Source organism: Vicugna pacos, chromosome 5 (assembly GCF_048564905.1).
Source record: "Vicugna pacos chromosome 5, VicPac4, whole genome shotgun sequence".
Taxonomy (NCBI): domain Eukaryota; kingdom Metazoa; phylum Chordata; class Mammalia; order Artiodactyla; family Camelidae; genus Vicugna; species Vicugna pacos.
The window spans coordinates 87158980-87177328 of NC_132991.1; the positions used below are offsets into that span (position 1 = coordinate 87158980).

Genomic DNA, 18349 nt, shown 5'->3' on the forward strand with positions numbered 1-18349 from the left:
TATTCAGTTTTCCTTGTAGAGAATTTATGTGCCCTTTTCCAATTTCCAATTATCATCACATGATAAAGATGGCGTTCAAGTCACTAGGTTTCATTCTTTCCTTTCAAGCTTCCCAGTCCCATTTTATTCCCACTCCAAACCATCCACACCAGTCCCATATAATCTTCAAAGTTAAAATTTGTATTAGGCCTCCAACTTTTCTGACTCGTTCTTTATATATGCTCTTATCCATCCTATGGGAAATATGTTAGACCCAGTAAAACTACTGAGGAAAATGTTATCATTAGCATTTTGTCCATATTGTTTTCCTTCTTAAAAAATGGCTATAATCTGCAAGGCCTGAGAGTGAGTAGCGTTGGGATAAAAGGTTCCCTGAACAGCATAATGCTTCAGTCATGCATGAACATATCTATATCTATATCTATATCTAGATATATATATATTCATTTTCATGTTCTTTTTAAGTTACTACAAGATATTGAATGTAGTTCCTTGTGCTATACAATGTGAACATGTTTACCTATTTTATATATATATATATCTCTATATCTATGTTAGTATCAGCAAATCTCACCAGAAACTGACACAAGATTCTAAACTGACTATACTTTATATATACTTTATATATACTTTATACACCCCCCAAAAAATCTTCTTTGGGTAACATGTCTTCTGGATCCTGAGTCCCTTCCCTGGACACTTCTTTTGTAGTGATTCATGTGATGAAAATGCAGCTCATTATCTAAATGACATGGTTCTGATGAAGTCACCACACTTTTTCCATTATTGCAAGAAAGGAAGATTAATGATTTAACAGAATGCCAGGTCAGATCACTGATCTGTTGATAATTACACAAGGAAAGTGTATGCACTTTTTAATTGCTATTTTGAAGCACTGTTGATTCATTCTGAAAAAAAAAGGAAAACGTAAAACTCTTCAGGTTATATTGAGTGCATGAGTCAGCAATGAGCACATTATGTGGAGCCAGGATTTCACTTAGAAAAGGAGTCTCCAATTGGTCTTTTATTTTTATCTGAATTTTATTTTTGGTTTTGATTACCCAGATAAATTATTTACTTTATTTGTCAGCATAAATTAAGTGGGAGAACTGGCTCCTTAAATTGTAAATGAATAGATAAGGCTATTCATAGGCACAATGTATCAAAAATCATTTACTGAATTCTTATTATGTTAAAAATTATGATTTTTAGGACAATAGCAACTAACTGTGTTTTTTAGCTTATGTTAATCCTGAAGTAAGAAGAGAGAAAATGATCAATTCTCCTTGTATCTTTGGAAACAAAACTAAATATTTAAAAATTCCTATCGTTTTATTTAATGCATTTTAATACCAGAGCAAAGTGCACTAAAATGTAAAATGTGTAAAATATAAAATGTATGTTTAATTTTAAACCCTTGATACAAACTGATATGCACATACATTTAAAATGTATGTGTAATATCATATTTAATAAATAATTGAGAAATGCATCCTACAAAACTTTAGCACTCTATTTTATTATGTATTTATTCTAAAACAGTTGGTTTTACTTTAATGTTAATAATCTAATAATCATTAGGAAGAAACTGCTTGTAACTTGTCAGACACAGTCATTAAAAAAAGTCAAATTAAATATGAGTAGACCACAAATGCGTATGAGTTCCAATTTGCCACAGATCGATTTACAGTGAATTGTGTAATACACAGTGACATTACTCTCTTGTATTGCTTGTAAAGAAATTGACTGATTGTATGATTGGTTTAATGATGGATATTTCATCTTGTTCCACTAAAAATTTGTGGCAGATAACAGAAAAGATATATACAACAAAAAGGTAGAACATAAGTTAAAACTCTGGAGTAAGGAAAATTTAAATTATGACAAGAGGTTACTATCACGGTTAAAAACAGCATAGATATTCAGGTCGTAAACTCCTACACTATTGTTATCATTGAACTTTGAATTTGTTTAGGGCATTTCCAGCAGCTGAAGTGAAATGAAGACATAAGCAGTCATAAAGATATTATTTCTCTTAGGGAAAATTAAGGAAGGTATTTAGACATAGGTGGTTGACAAGTTCTGTTGCACCTGGCAATTTTAAAAGCTTCCAACTACTTTTTGGAATTTACTAGTATTATTTTAAATAAATCCAATGCAATGGTAAATACAGAAATCAGGAGGTCAGGGTTTCATTCTTGACTCCATCTCTAAATATTTGTGTGATTGGGTAAATTCATTTAACTTTTCTTGACTTCAGTTTCTTTATATATAAAGGAAAAAAGTTGGACAAAGTGGCTAAAATCAGTGTTTTTGACAGTTTCTGTGAAGCAGAGACATAGCTAATGTGGAATTCCAGGTCTAATATCGTAGCCTATCTTGAAAATTGTGTGGAGTCAAAATAACTTTGAGTATCCCATAAGAAACTTATGAATTATATATGTTGGATTTTGTCAAAGAGGTCTAATAAAGTTTTTTGTGTATACTATATAGAAATGTACAATATGTAGTAGAAATATAAATTAAACACAAGCTTACCATATTTTTAATAATGAGAGAGAGATGGAGAAGTGAAAGAATAAAAAAAGAGCATGTAGTATTGAATTCGCATGGGTTAAATGTATATACGATGCGTCACTATATCCTTAAATAGCAGCAGCTGATTAAGACTGGGAAATGAGCGACGTGTGAATTGTTATCAGGATGAATGAGATTCCCAGTTCATACTCTATGTCCTTAGGAGAAGAGACCTACAGGCCACTGTGTCTATTGTTATTATATGGAGCTGGTCTATAGACCTGGTTCCTGACTGTTTCAATAATTGGTCATGGTGAATTCCTTTCTCCAACCCCATCTTTATATCACTATACTAGAAATTTACTTTTAGGTAGAGATGAGGATCTTTTGAGGTTCAAAGGAAGAAGAGAATCTGTGAGATCCTTTGGAAACCTTCACCAGCAAGTCAACAGCCCATCAGACCACCTACCATTTCAATCTTGAAGCTGGCAGAGTCAGGCACAGCAGGCTAGGTGATACTGCAGTGTCAAATGACTTCAAAATCCCAGGGGATTAAAAGTCTACTTCTTGCCCATCCTAATGTCCATCATGGATTATCTGAGGGCTCTGCCCTACATCGTGCTCCTTCTGAAACTCAGGCTCATAATGGAGCAGTCGTTGTGTGAAATCTGTATTTATCATGGCAGACAGCAGGAGAAATGAAGCAAATCATATGGGCTTCTTAACACTTCTACTTGGCAGAGACTCATGTTCCTTCTGCACACCTTGCATTGGCCCAAGCAAGTCACATGACCATACCTTATAAAAAGGATAGAAGCAAGCGCAAACTGGCTTTATGCTTAAGGACACAAATGGAAATATTTCCTGCATAGCACTACTGACCATTGCAACAAACAGATGTGCCAAAGAGTGAATTTTATAAGATCTCCAGGTCCACCCCTATCTGGCTTTGTGTTCTTGAATAAGCTTCCGGCATCCAGTAGTTGTTTCACCTCGGTTACACTGAATGAATCACATGTTGCAGTGGAGGAACAAATGGTCTTATCACTCTTCCCCTTTATTTAAGAAAAGAGGAGGGTGAGGGGAGAGAGAAAGGGAGAGGGAGAGAGAGCACACCCCTAGTAGAATCTCAAGTGCCTTTTGAGAGCCAGTATGATAAACATTTTTAGTTAAATTAATGCCTGTGACAGACAGAATAATGGACTTTCCAAGATGTCCACGCTCAAATCCCTACAACCTGTGAACATGCTGTTCTATGGCAAAGCAGAATCAAGGTTCAAGATGGAATTAAGGTTATTAATCAGCGACCTTGATATAGGAAGATTATCATGGATTATCTGGATGGATCCAGTGTAATCACAAGGTTCTTAAAAGTGGAAGAGGGAGGTTGAAGAAGAGGTCAGAAGTCAGAGTAATGTGATGTAAGAAGGATTCAACCCACCATTACTGGCTTTGAAGATGGAGGAAGAGGGTCATGAGGCAAGGACGTCAAGCAGCCCCTGGAAGTTGGAAAATGTAAGGAAATAGAATCCCCAATAAATCCTCCAGAAAAGAATGTAGCCCTGCTGACACTTTGATTTTACCCCAGTGAGACCCGCATCAGGCTTCTAACATATAGAACTATAACATAATATATTTGTTTTGTTCTAAGCCACTGATTTTGTGGCAATTTGTTGAACCAAAATGGAAAACAAATACAATACCCTTACATTTTTTAAAACTAACTTGTATTTTTAAAATCATGGCTACTCTAAGAAGTTCTGTTAACTATTTCAAGAATTTGGCCATGTGATATGTATTTAAAATGAAAGGACTAAAAAGAAGTACATTGGTCTGCATGTTATTTTTTAAGAGAGAAATTCCCTCAAGTCATGTGTCCAGACATGTCACCCCTTCGATGTCAAGCAGAAATATGGCATGGTGTTCAGATATAGGTTTTAGTGTCTGGGTTCTTACACTTCATTTTAAATTCATGTGCTTAACTTCACACGCTGCCATGTTCTAGGTTTCCATTGCTTTCTTGTGGTTGATTCGAAACCTCTCATAGCATCCACCTGTCTTTACAGCTGCTTTTGATTCAGAGATTGTATTTTGAGAAAGATGGAATCAAAAGGCATTCAGAAAAAAAATGACATGTTGAAATTACATGGTAACCTCATCAAAGACAGGAACCATTTCTCACTCATCATTTATATACTTCAGCAACAATTTAGGCATAAGGGGTCAAAAATGTCTGACATAGATGAAGCCATGTGGCTTCAATAAGTGTCTTGGAAATCAGAGTGGGAATGTACATGCATGAGAAGTCGGGAGGACCAGTGATGTAGTCAGACAACAAAGGATTTGGAGTTTAAAAACCAAGGCTCAAATACTTGCTTTGTTACTCACTAGCCAAGTGACCCTGGGCAAGCCATTTAACCTCTCTGAGCCTAAGTTTCTTCATCTTTAAAATGTGAATCAAATACTAGTACAGGCTTCAGATTTCTCCATGGGGAAGCATACTACTCTACACAAGATATCTGGCTTCAATAAAAAAATTATAAGCCATATGAAAAGGCAAGGACAAAAGTACTCTGCCAACATACAGAACCAGACTCAGCTATGACATAGATGTGAAAACTATCTGGCAAGAAGTTCAAAATAATTATTAATATTTTAATGGCTCTGATGGAAAAGGTAGACTACATGCAAGCTGACATGGATAATTTCAGGAAAGAGGTGGAAAGTATAAGGTGAAAGTGAAATGGAAACTCTAGAAATGCAAAACAGAGTAACTGGATGAAGAATGCCTTTGACAAATTCTTCAGTAAAATCAACTGAGGGAAAAAAAAAATCAATGAACCTGAAAGCAGGTTGATACAAATTACTTAAACTGAAACAAAAAGAGAAAAAAGAATTAAAAAAAAAAGAAACCCAACAGAACGAAACAAGAAGAGAACACCCAAGAGCTGTATTCTAATATGTGTGCATAGGAATTCCAGAAGGAAAAGAGAATGAGGACAGGGTAGGAAGCATATTAAGAAATCTCATGGCAACAGGGGTAGGGGGTGGAAAGTGATAAATTGAGAGTTTGAGATTGGTAAATATTAACTACTATATATAAAAATAGATAAAAACAAATTTCTTCTGTATTTAATATCTTGCAGTAACCTTTAATGAAAAAGAATATGAAAACAAATAAATGTATGTATACGTATGACTGAAACATTATGCTGTGCACCAGAAGTTGACACATTGCAACTGACTATACTTCAGTGAAAAATAAATAAATAAATAAATAAATAAATAAAATCATGGCTTAATTTTATTCGGAATTAATAACGGACATCAAACCACAAATCCAAAACACTCAGATAACACCAGGTAGAATACAACACAGACACAGACACAGACACAGACACACAGACACACAGACAGACACACACACACACACACACACACTCATCCCTTGGCATGTCACAATAAAACTGCTCCAAACAAGAGACAAAAAGAAAATTTTGAAGGCAGGCAGGGAAAAGGAACAAAAATAAAAATGAAAATAGCTTATTGACTGAAAGTACAAAACCCTAAATGCAAATAAGTGACATCTTTAAAACAATGAACAAAATTCTTTCAACCCAGGACCCTATACTTATAAAAAATTTGATTCAAGAAAAGGAAAGGAAAAATAGACTTTCTTAAATAAACAAAAACTGAGAGAATTCCCCGCCCGCAGACTTGCCCTACAGGAAATATTAAGGGGAGTTCTGTCGACAGAAGAAATGTAATATCAGACTGAGTCTTGACTCTACACAAATGAAGTGTCAGAAGTGGAATAAATAAGAGTAACATAAAATATATTTTCCTTATTTGTAATTTCTCTAGAATATCTGAGTGTTTAAAGCAAACATAGTAGTAATAAGTAGTGTTTATAGCATACACAAAAATAAAGTGTATGACAACTAAACCCCAAAATATCAGAGAATTTGGATATTTTCTTGTAAGAACCTTACACTGGGCATGAAGTGATATATTATGATTTGAAGGTGATTAATAAAAGATATATATTATAAACTCAAGGTCAACCACAATTTTTAGAAGAGGCATAAGTAAATAAATTAATAGAGGAGGTAAATAAGATCCTAAAATGTTCTCAGTTATTCAAAAGAAGGCAGAAAAGAGGGAAAAGGGAACGAAGACGTCACAAATAGGAAATAGCTAGTTAGTTGGTGGATTATTTTTCCGGATCTGTGAGCTAAGGTATAATTGCAGTACAACATTGTGTAAATTTAAGATGTGCAATGCACTGATTTGATCAACTTATATATTACAAAATAATTATCACCATGGTGCTAGCTAACACCTGCATCACATCACATAGTTACCATTTCTTTTTTGTGGTGATAACATTTAAGATCTACTCTCCTAGCAAATATAATACCATGTTATTTACTATAATCACTATACCTTACGTTAAATCCCCAGAGCTTGTTTACTTTATAGCTGGAAGTTTGAATTCTTTGACCAGCATCTTCCCTTTATTCCCACTCTCAACCTTTGGTAATCACCGTCCGAGTCTCTGTTTCTATGAGTTTAGCTTTTTCACTTTCCACGTATAAATAACATCATACAGTATATGTCTTTCTCTGTCTGACTTATTTGACTTAGCATAATGCCCTAAAGGTCTATCCATGCTGTAGCAAATGGCAGCACGTCCTTCCTAAAGGCTGAATAATATTCATATATGTATGTGTATATATGTATGTAAATATCCATTCATTCATCATTGTCAGCGAGCATTTAGGTTATTTCTACATATTGGCTATTGCGAATAATGCTGCAAAGAACACTGGAGCGCAAATAACTCTTCAAGATCCTGTTTTCTTTCTTTCTTCTTTTTGTGGAATGTACACCCCAAAGTGGGATTGCTGGCTCATAGGGTAATTTTACTTTTAATTTTTGAGAATTCTCCCTACAGTTTTTCACAGTGTCTGCACCAATTTGCATTTAAACCAACAGTGTAGAGAGTTCTCTTTTCTCCACATCCTCACTAACACTTGTTATCTTTTCCCTTTTTAATGACGGCCATGCTAACAGGTATGAGGTGGTATCTCATTATGTGTTTGATTTGCATTTCCATGATGATCAGAAGTGGTGAGCAACCTTTCATGTACCTGTTGGCCATTTGTTTGTCTTCTTGAAAAAAAAAGAGTTTATTCAGTTTTCCTGTCCATTTAAAAATCAGATTGTTTTTGTTTTTTGTTGTTTTGTTGTTTTTGTTGTTTGCTGTTGAGCTGTAGGTTCTTACACATGTGGGTATTAACGCTTTGTCAAATATATTATTTGCAGATATTTTCTCCCATTCCCTAGGTTACCTTTTCATTTTGTTGATGGTTTTCTTGGCTGTGCAGAAGCTGTTTAATTTGGTGTAATCTCATTTGTTTATTTTTGCTTCTGTTGCCTTAGTTGGTGGACTCTAATCCAGCCCTATCTAGAATCATAATAAATGTGAATGGCTAAATGTATACACATCAATTAAAAAAAGTATGCCCGATGAAATAAAAAAGATACAATATCCTGTATGTAAGAAACAACTTCAAATATGAAGACACAGATAGATTAAAAGAAAAAAGCTGGAAACAGGAAACCAAAATAAAAGTGGAATAGTTATACTAATGTCAGATAAAGTAGATTTCATGGCTGAGTTATGTGGGATATTCACCAGCACTGGTTTTAAAAATCTATCTCAAAACAGCCATATTTTGAGGAGCTTATTAATTATTATAGGGTGCAACAGCTAAAGGTTCAGTGTTCCTTGTACTTCACACATTCTATATCAATTATTACAACAAACTTTTCAAGTGTTTGAAGCACTCTTTTTGTTCACATCTTCCAGAAGACAAAAAGAAGTCACAGAATGGGCAAGCATGTTTGCCCCAGAGAGGATAACCAATTAGTAAGTGGTGGAACCAGGATCTTAACCACCATGCTGTACTTTTTACACAAGAGTAAACTTTTATTGTGATTTCTGTGAGTGCTATGCTGCCCTACATATTGAGGAATTAAAAAAAAAAACAAGAAATAACACGTTCTCTGAGCTGGGCTTTCTTTTGGATGGTTGGGTGTTGCTTCTTTTTTTTTTTTAATGCCTTGATTTCTCTTGTGCATTTCAAGAGAATAAGATGTTCATTCATATTGTGCCCAGTTGAGAGTCACTGCTACAATAAAGGTCATGGCACGATAGAAGGTTATAAGTAAAAGGGAACCAGGAGATCATTATATGCAGGGCATATGTTGTATACGAGAGACGGAGAATCAACAGGTCAAGCCATTAATTCCACAGTCTCAGCCATTAATTTCAGCACTGCGTCTACATCTCTTGATATCAAATACATCATTTTTCCTTCTTCCCCTCCTTACGATTCTTTGTAGCTGTAATTCTCAACCACAGAATAAAACTCCATTCAAATGAATACTAGACAGAAGTGCCTCTTGTGAATGAGATGAGTTCTAAGAGTACATTTACAAATTGATTATTTGGTAGCAGATACATATTTTACTAAAGGAAGAGATGGAGATGGAGATCAGGGTCCACTAAAAGTGTCAGAATGTGACTTGTAGCATAAATAGTGGGTTTCAAGACTTTTAAAAATGTTTTTATGAGAAATTGCCTTGAGAGTTTCCTTCTCTTCTCCAGATACTTCCTACCTTTCAGCAATGTGGGATCTCAGAGTCCTGAGCACCAGGACCCACTAATTCTCAGCTTCATTCTCTGTAGGAAAGAGCATCTCTTCGGCAGTGTTTCCCTGAGAATTAGGAACTGGGGGTAATGTGATCACATTAGCTCTAATCTTGAAAAGAACATACATTCCAGGATAGAGAATGACCTTCAGTTTACATTCAAGACAGATTCTAATATTTGTCCCTGATCCTCAATTTGCTAAGAGTTATGGATAATTTTTTTCTGAGAGTTTCTGATAAATAGAAAACAGAAGTGTGAATTTACTCTTGATTTTCTTTTTGTTTTAATTTGAAAACAGAAAATCTTTCAATAAAAAAACTGTCGATGGAAGACCTTAGTCTAGTTTACAGTATTGGGTTGTTTGCTCCATTAGGAAAAAAAAAACACATTTTCCCACCCTAGAACTAACATTCTTAGAGACAAAATTTTGATTCTGATGGGTTTTAGTGAAATATTGCTAGGCTAAACTTAGGTTTAGCTAAAATAAACTGACAGGAAATTTAAATCAAAATAAGTATTTTTCAAAAGTCCATCTTTAATGCTTTTCTGATTCAGAGTGTCATATAAAAACATTACTACTGCAATAGAATCCACTAAACCAAACACAGCAAAAAGAACAACAAAAAAACTACAAAACTACAAAAAATGCAAATGATGTAGAAAATAAGAGAAGACATCTTTCTTAAAATTCAAATTCAAGCTTAGATATGGTCAAACTAACAAATTATTTCTGTTTGCATAAATGATATTTTCAGCATTTGTTGGGTTTAATAGATGATCTTGCTTTTAGGCTGTCCCCACTTGTTCTAATGATATCAGTGTTTGTCCAAACTGAGTACCAGGATCTCTTCCTCTCTGCCCCCATTTAAAATTAAGTGTAGATGTTCAATCAGTACAAAAAACAAAACTGAACCTGAAGTCAGATGAACTTTGTGGATGACTGAGCTCTGCAATGTACTATTGCATGGATTTTTAAATATAATCATTTTCTTCATTTAATTTCATTTTGCTTCCAAATTTTTCAACAAGGAAGTAGAGATAATTATATTCATCATAATTAATTCTCAGGGATGCGATGATCAAATAATTTAATATATGGGATAACACTAGATAAAATACCAACTTTACTATCCAAACTCTAGTTACCATTGTAAGTGAGACTGACTTTCCTTCTGTAAAGGGTAATTACTATACTGCAGCACAAAGTACTACAGCAGAAGAGCACATTGGATGAGGCTTGGATTCTATTTTATTTTCTAATGTCTAGTTATGTAACCTCGGCACATCAAATCAACTTTTTCTAAAACAAATAACTAAAGAATCTCTACCAAAAGGTCTAGGTCTAAAAAAAAAACTCTATATTTTTTTCCCCCTTGAGCTGGACTACTAGTCAGAAAAACTTGGGTTCTGGGTCTACAATGCAACTAACATGGAAACATTTCATCTCTCCACAGTTCAGCTTCCTTATGTGAAACACGTTCCAGCTTTGACAAACAGTGATTTTAAGAAATCTGTAATGTAATCCACATAACTTATTGCACTTTTAAAGACGGAAAATATTCAAAGTAAAAACTAATTGAAGGTTTCACAGAGGTAAGACAATGTAGTAGTATAACTCAAAAAACAAAACAAAACCCACAAGTGCTTTTTTAAAACCATATTTAAAATTTCTAAAATGTATGAATCAAACAAAATAGGTTAATCTGCACCAAATATTGTCTGATTAAAATTACAGTCATTTATATCTTTGATTCACTGAAAATTTTTAGATCTAAAAGCCAACACAAAAATATATTCTATAATTAACTTGATATATTACAAAATCACTCTCTGTCCAGTTGTTAAACAGTGTCTTAAATTGCTTTGGTATTACTAAGATAAACAGTGATTTATAATCACCAGCTTAATTTTTTTAGATACTGAAAACATTTTAGATTTAGACAACACAAATCTTGATTGATAACAACTTGCCTTTCCTCCTGATTGCCACTTTCTTGAAAAGCTTGTATAGCATATCCAGTCATCAATTATTTAAACTTCAAAGTTTCATTGGCAAGTGGTACTATGAATATTATATTTCTACAGGTTTTAAATTCTAGCTCACTTGTTTGCATATCAATATTTATGGCTTCCAATGAAATATTATAAAAAGAAAATTATATTTCTTGTAGTCAAGGGATAAATTAACTGAATACATTTGTATGAACAAGGATGCCAATAAAATAGCTGAATTATTATACTGATTTGTGGAAATGTGACTGTCTTGGTGAATAAACAGTAATATTTGAAAGGTTTGATTTGCTGTAGCTGATGTCAATTGCATGGCAAAATTTTTCTAGGCTACTGTAAGATACAGAACAATTCCATTGTTGTTCATTTGCTCTATAAAAGGTCATTTTACAATACTGCAATAGAAATAATTTTGAGGAGTTATTGACATAATGTGTTTCTAATATTTTAGAAAAGGTCTCAACTTTTGAATAGGAATATAATTCTGATTCAGACACAGCAGTATTGATCAGCAAAACTGGATTTAAAGCAAGTAGTTTGGTATCAAATATGTCTCTTTTGGGATGTTGGAGCTTCTCAGTTCACCATTTCAATTTTAGAAACCTTTGGAGGTAGGAGAGGTGGCATAGAAAGTGAACCTCCAGTTTGCTTGCCTTTCAAATGCCTCACACTTTGGCCTAAAAATAAGTGACGGTATTTTTTTTTTAAGTTTAAAAAAAAATAACCTTCCTGCTGTTCTTACTGTAAGACAGAGTGGAATGATTTCGTGATAGTTTGACCACGTTTGGCTCCACAGTTGGAGATTCGAGCAGTTTCAGGCCATTCTTAGAAACCTTTTTAGAGCCCTTGCTGCTTCCCAAGGAAGGGAAGCTTAAAGAGGAAATGCCTGTGGAGTTGGGGCAGCTCTACTTTGTTACGGAATGTAAACACTGCAAGTCTCTAGATGGCAGCCTTCAACACGTTGGAAGAGCAGTGTCCATCCTCCTCTGCCCTCCCTACCCCACTGCCACCTCCACCTTGGGTGCTTGGCAGTGAAGTATCAGCTTCGTGTGTGCTATCGCCTGTGGATATGGGATTTACATGCGCTCCAAGAATTCGAGCTTCAGATGGTTATTCCAGTACCTGATATTTTCGGCTGGAAGCTGTCCAGATGTTTGCTCGAGAAAAGAGGAAGTAAAGGATGGCAAGATGGTCAGCGCTAAGCCCCTTCTGCCTGGGAGAGGTGGTGCTGTGCAGGTGGCAGAAACACCTTCACCCGGGGAGCGGCAGCATCCTCTGCTCTCGGTGTGGACGCTCCGTGCGGAGCGCGAAGAGCGCAAAATCCACCTGCCCAGCGGGCACAACCCAGCCACAGCGACAGCCTCAATTTACCCCTGAGGTTTATGCGGGTAGAAATATTAAAATGTGTTTCTTAAATTCGCAAAGGACGGAGTCGGAAGGAGCGCGGAGCAGGGGCAAAGGGAGAGGAGACAGGAGCAAACGCAAAACGGGGAAACATGTTGCTCCCAGCTGACAGCGTCTAGGGTGGCTCCCCTGACCTGCGCCAAGAGGGGACCCCAGGGCTTGGGTGGAGTCAGGGAATGCGCAAGGCCAGAGCTGTCAAGGGGGAGCTCGCAGCCTGGCAGGGGACGTGGGGCCAGCTGCGGCAGGTGGGACTGGCGCTGACCGAGGTCTTCTCGGCTCGGCTGGGTGCAGTCTGGGTGTAGTCGAGGGTTCGGCGCAATCGCTCCCACCGCTACCTCCCACTCCAGCCACCGCGGACACTCGCCCAGGTCAAGGCGGACTGCTTGTAGGGGTACTTGACCCTAGTCCTGCTCCCTCCTGTTTTCATCCCTACCTCGGAACCGGTCTCCCCACAAGGCGCGAAACCTCTCCAGGCTGGGTCCACGGAAAGTCCGGCTCCTGGCTTCCCCCGGACTGAGCACACCCCAGCCCCCCGCTCTAGAGGCGGCACGAGCTGGTCCCCACCCTGCGCTGCTCCGGCGCGCAGGCTCACCCAGCATCGCTCCCTGTGGGGTAGTTGACAGGGACCAGGCTCTCCCAAGAGCTCCTCGCACAGCCGCAGCCAGACTTGCAGATTCTAAGTGCAGTCCTCCGTCTCCTTGGGAGCCCCGCACAGACCGCGGCGCCCCCAGGGCAAGTTCATGAACGACCAGGAGCGGAGAACGGAGTTTGAGGGTCATTGGGTTGGGCAAAAGGGAAAACGGGTCTTACCTTGGTACGGAGAGCAGGGAGTTGCCATCCATTGTCGGTGGGCGCGTTGAGAAGAAACAGGGAAAGTGAAGGCAAAGGCTGGGAAGTCTGTGCGGCGCGAGGACAGGATTCCCAGAGCGCAGAGGCGCGCGCGCAGGGACAGAGGCGCGCGGGCTGGGACCACCCAGGTGCTGTGCAAGCCCCGCTCCTCCCTGGCAGGGAAGCGTGCACCTGCGACCTCCAGATGCCTCCTCCAGTCGTCCCTTCTGATCCTGCAACGGCGTTTGGCCGAAACTTCAACCCTTTACCTCGCTCCTGCCCTCCTCCCAGCAGCCCCAGTCTTGGTTGCCAGATGCTCTTTCTGAGCTTTCCCAGCCTCTCCCCGTGCCCAGCAGAGGTGACTCCGACAGAATCCCTCCCTCTCCGCCCCACAGTCTCATTCCCTCCCCTCTTTCTCTCTCGGGTACAAGAGTCTGAGCCCTAAAGTTGTTCACCCACTTTCCCACATTCACACTCTGCTCCTGGCGATGCCCACATGCCCCACTGGTCCTGCACCACACCTTTGGCTGCCTCTCTGGATTTTATGTTTGTTTGTCTTCTACCGTTTGACCAGTTCATCACTCAGAGCAATGCTCTTTGATCTGCCAACTATTTTGTCTTTACTTGGGCTTTCCCGGATTTGATTCTTACAATTCTGCACCCAACTCATGTTGCTTCATTGTGACTCATAACTTGTCTGTTAGAAGCCTGTGTGCACACAGAAATTTCAAAACCTATGACAGTGGCCATCCATCAGAGACCAGCTTCCAGGCCCTGGAAGGAAGGGCTGTCACAAACATTTTTAATTGCCTGCTTCAACATCTCCTTGAGCAAAAATGACGATTGTTTTCAGAAGGAAAACACTGATATTAGCAGATGACTGTTACGAAGAAGGTGCAGTTGATTCTGATCCTTAATCATTAAGTTAAGAAATATTTAAACAGAAAAATATGGAACTTCCACAAATGGGAAGACAGAAGACATTTGCTTGGCCCTATTCTACTTGGTAACCACAAATAAAAGCTCTGGAGATTGTAAAACAAGCATAAGAAGACAGAAAGGTGGACAGTAGAAGGCTGATAAGCCAGAGACCTTGGGACTCAAGGAGTGACATAGTAGTGAGATCCTGGGGTTTTCTTTTTGACTCATACAGCCTAGACTTAGAGCTGAAAAAGCTGACAAATGAGAAATGTCCCTAAGTGCAGACCAAAAAAAAAAAAAAAAAAAGCCCCCTCTCTTTAGCCAAATGACCAGGAAATGAACAGCCCAGCAAGACAGAAAATAACAGCTCCACTCTGGCAGAACATCAAAGAAAAAAAATCCTATGGCCCCACTCGGCCCATGTCTTCAAGTGGGACACCTAGATTCTACCATTTCTAGGCTCTTAGGAGGCATCCAAGACTCCCAGCCCAGGTGATATCAGTGAAGGCTGGATAGGGAGCCAGGACTTAACCTCCATCAGCCCTCCCTCCTTGCCTTGGTGTCACTGAAGCCCAAACATTCCTACCACATAGCAGCAATGTGTCCCCCTCCTACTTTGCCCTGGGGAAGTGTAAGAGGAGACAGTGGAGAGTCAAAACTTTCACCACTGCCTAGAAATAATGAGGCCAAGTGGGAAGTGATAACTCGGCACTTGTATCACTCTCAGTGAGGGAGGTGTCAGTGGAGGAGCCTAAACCCCTAATCCCTACATAGCAGGAAAAGGGACACCCTTTCCCCTCAAGTGTCATAGGAAGTCAAGAGGGAATCCTGAACCCCTAGTCCCACCTGCCTACAAAGAGGCAGCACCTCCCAACTGGCACCCTTTTTCCTGCAGGAGAACTGTCTAGAGAAGCCAATCAAAATAAATGAGATTCAGAGTTTCCTAACATAGTACCCTAAACGTGCAGGCTTTAATAGAAAATTACTCACCATACTAAGGAGAAGGAAGATTTCAAATCGAATGAAAAAAAAAACAATATATGTGAACACTAAAGATGTTACAAATTATCTTATGAAGCTTTTAAAGTAACCATAATACAAATGCTTTAATGAGCAATTAAAAACTTACTTGAAACAAATGGAGAGATAGGAAAAGAAAGGTAGGTCTCAGCAAGTAAATAGAAAACTTAAAGAAAAAAATGGAAATTTTAGAACTAGAAAATATAGTAATCAAAATACAAAACTAATTGGATGATTTCAACAGCATAATGAAGTGAGCAAAGGGAAAAAAAATCAGTGAACTGAAAGATAGAACAATGTAAATAATCCAGTTTGAACAAAAGAGAGAATATAGACTGAAAAGAGAGAGAGAGGAAAAGAACAGAGCCTTAAGAACATGTGAAGAAAGATGGCTGAAAAAAAAAATCCCCAAATTTGGCAAAAGACTTAGAGCTGTAGGTTCATGAAGCCAAGCAAAATCCCAACATAATAAACACAAAGAAATCCACACAAAGACACATCATGGCCAAACTTCTAAAAATTAAAGACAAAGACAAAATATTGAAAGCAGTTGTAGAGAAGCATCACCTTACCCGCAAGGGAAAACATTAATAAGTAACAGCAGATTTCTCAGTAGAAAGCATGGAGGCAAGAAATAGTGACATGGTGTTTTGAATGTGCTCAGGAAAAGAACACGAATCCATTATCCAGTGAAAATATTCCTCAGAAATGAAAGTGAAATCAAGACATCTCAGATGAAGGAAAATGAAGAACTTTTGTCACCTGTAGAATTACCCTAAAAGAATGGCTAAAGGAAGTTCTCCAAACAGAAAAGAAACTGTAAGGAGAAATCTTATAATATCAGGAAAAAAAAACATGGTAAGCAGTAATACGGTTAAAAAAAAAAACACGTTTCCTTTTTCCTCTTGAGTTTTCTAAATCAAATCTGATAGTAAAGCAAAAATTATAATGTCGACGTGCTTCTAAATACATGTAGAGGAAACACTTAAGACAATTGTAAAGGAGAGAAGATAAAGGGACATAAGAGACATGAGGTTTCCATACTTTGCTCAAGCTGGTAAATTAACACCACCTGTAGACTTTGATAAGTTGCATGTATACAAAGCAATGTATAGAGAGATTACTAAGAAAAGCTATGCAAATAGATATGCTCAAAATATTATAGATGAATCAAATGGAAATAAATAATGTTCAGTAACACACAGTAAGGCAGGGAAAATGGAAATGGAAACAAAAAGAGAGAAAACAAAAAACAAAAGTCAGCTTTAAAGTCTAGTATATCAATGATTAAATTAAATTTAAATAGCCTAAATACAACAATCAAAAGACAAAAACTGGCAGAGTGGATTAAAAACATAACCCAAGTATATACTGTATATATAAATTCATTTCAAATATAACTATGTAAGAAAGCTGAAAGTAAAAGTGTGGGGAAAGGTATATCATGCTAATATTATTCAAAAGAAAGCATGAGTGGTTATATTAATGTTAGATAGAGTAGACCTCAGAGCAAATCAAATTACTGGAGACAGAGGGAGATTACATAATGATATAAAGTTCAATCCACCAAGAAGACATAGAAAGTCTAAACGTGCACATGTCAAACAACAGAGCTACAAAATATGTGAAGCAACAAACTCATAAAACAGACTGAAGAAATAAGCAAACCTACAATTATAGCAGCAGAATTAAACCACTCTTTCTCAACAACTGATAAAACAACTAAACAGAAAATCATCAAGGATACAGAAGGACTTAACACTATAGAACCAGTAGGATGTAATAAACATTTGTAGAACAGCCCGGCTAAAAACAGCAGGATGTATGTTGTTTTTCCCAAATGTTCATGAAACATACACCAGGACAGACCTGAAGCACAAAGCAATCCTCAACAAATGTAAAAGAACTGAAATCATACACAGTGTGTTCCCCAAACAAAATGGAAATTTTAATAACATGGAAATAAAATGGAAAGATTAATAAGGAAATACTATGCAGAACTCTGCACACATGCATTTGACAGTTTAGAGGAAATTGAGCAATGTCTCGAAAAACTGAAACTCCCTATTATGGGTTGAATTGTGTCCTCCCCAGAAAGCTATGTTGACGTGCTAATCCCAGTATTTCAAACTGTGAATAGGGTCTTTGCAAATTCAAGCAAGTTAAGATAGTGTCATTGAGGTGGGCCCTAATCCAGTATGACTGATGTCCTTATGAAAAGGAAAAATTCAGACACAGACACATATAGAGTGAAGATGATGTGACGAGACACAGGAAGAATGTCATGTGATGATAGACGCAGGGACTGGAATGACATCATCACAAGCCAAAGAATGGGGCTACCAGAGGCTGGGATAGTCAAGGATACTTCTCCCACAGGTTTTGGAAGGAATAAATTTTGCTGACACCTCAAGTTTGCACTTCTAGCTCCCAGAACCAGAAGGCAATACATTTCTGTTATTCTAAGCCACCTAGTTTGTGGTATTCTTTCATGGAGGGCCCTAGGAAACTAATACACTATTTAAACTGACCCAATATGAAACAAGTTATTTGAACAGCTCTGTAATTGTTAAGGGAATTGAATTTGTAATAAAATAAATTCCTCCCTAAAAAATCTCCAGGCCCAAATGGTTTCCCTGCAGAGCTCTACAAATACTTAAAGAAAAAATTAACACCAATTCAACACATTTTTTCCCCAGAAAATAGAAGAGGAGTAAATACTTCTCATCTTATTTTATGAGATTAGTATACCTTGATACCAAAATCCGAGGGACACAAAGAAACTATGAACTAACATAGCTCATGAATATAGATGTGAAAATTCTTAACAAAACATTAGCAAAGAGAACTCAGCAATAAATAAATAGAATTATACACCCATGACCAACTGGGGATTATTTCAGGGACACAAGGGTGATTCAGTATTAG

At 37.5% G+C, this 18349-nt stretch overlaps 1 protein-coding gene across 1 annotated transcript in view; it reads right to left on the reverse strand.

Moving 5' to 3' along the window:
* Nucleotides 1-13787, reverse strand: part of SPHKAP (SPHK1 interactor, AKAP domain containing) — a 136370-nt gene extending 122583 nt beyond the window's left edge. The window contains exon 1 of the mRNA XM_006207964.4: nucleotides 13463-13787. Coding sequence (XP_006208026.3) covers nucleotides 13463-13494 — 32 coding nt within the window. The 5' untranslated portion in view covers nucleotides 13495-13787. The remainder of the gene's footprint in view (nucleotides 1-13462) is intronic.
* Between the last annotated feature and the right edge of the window lie 4562 nt (nucleotides 13788-18349).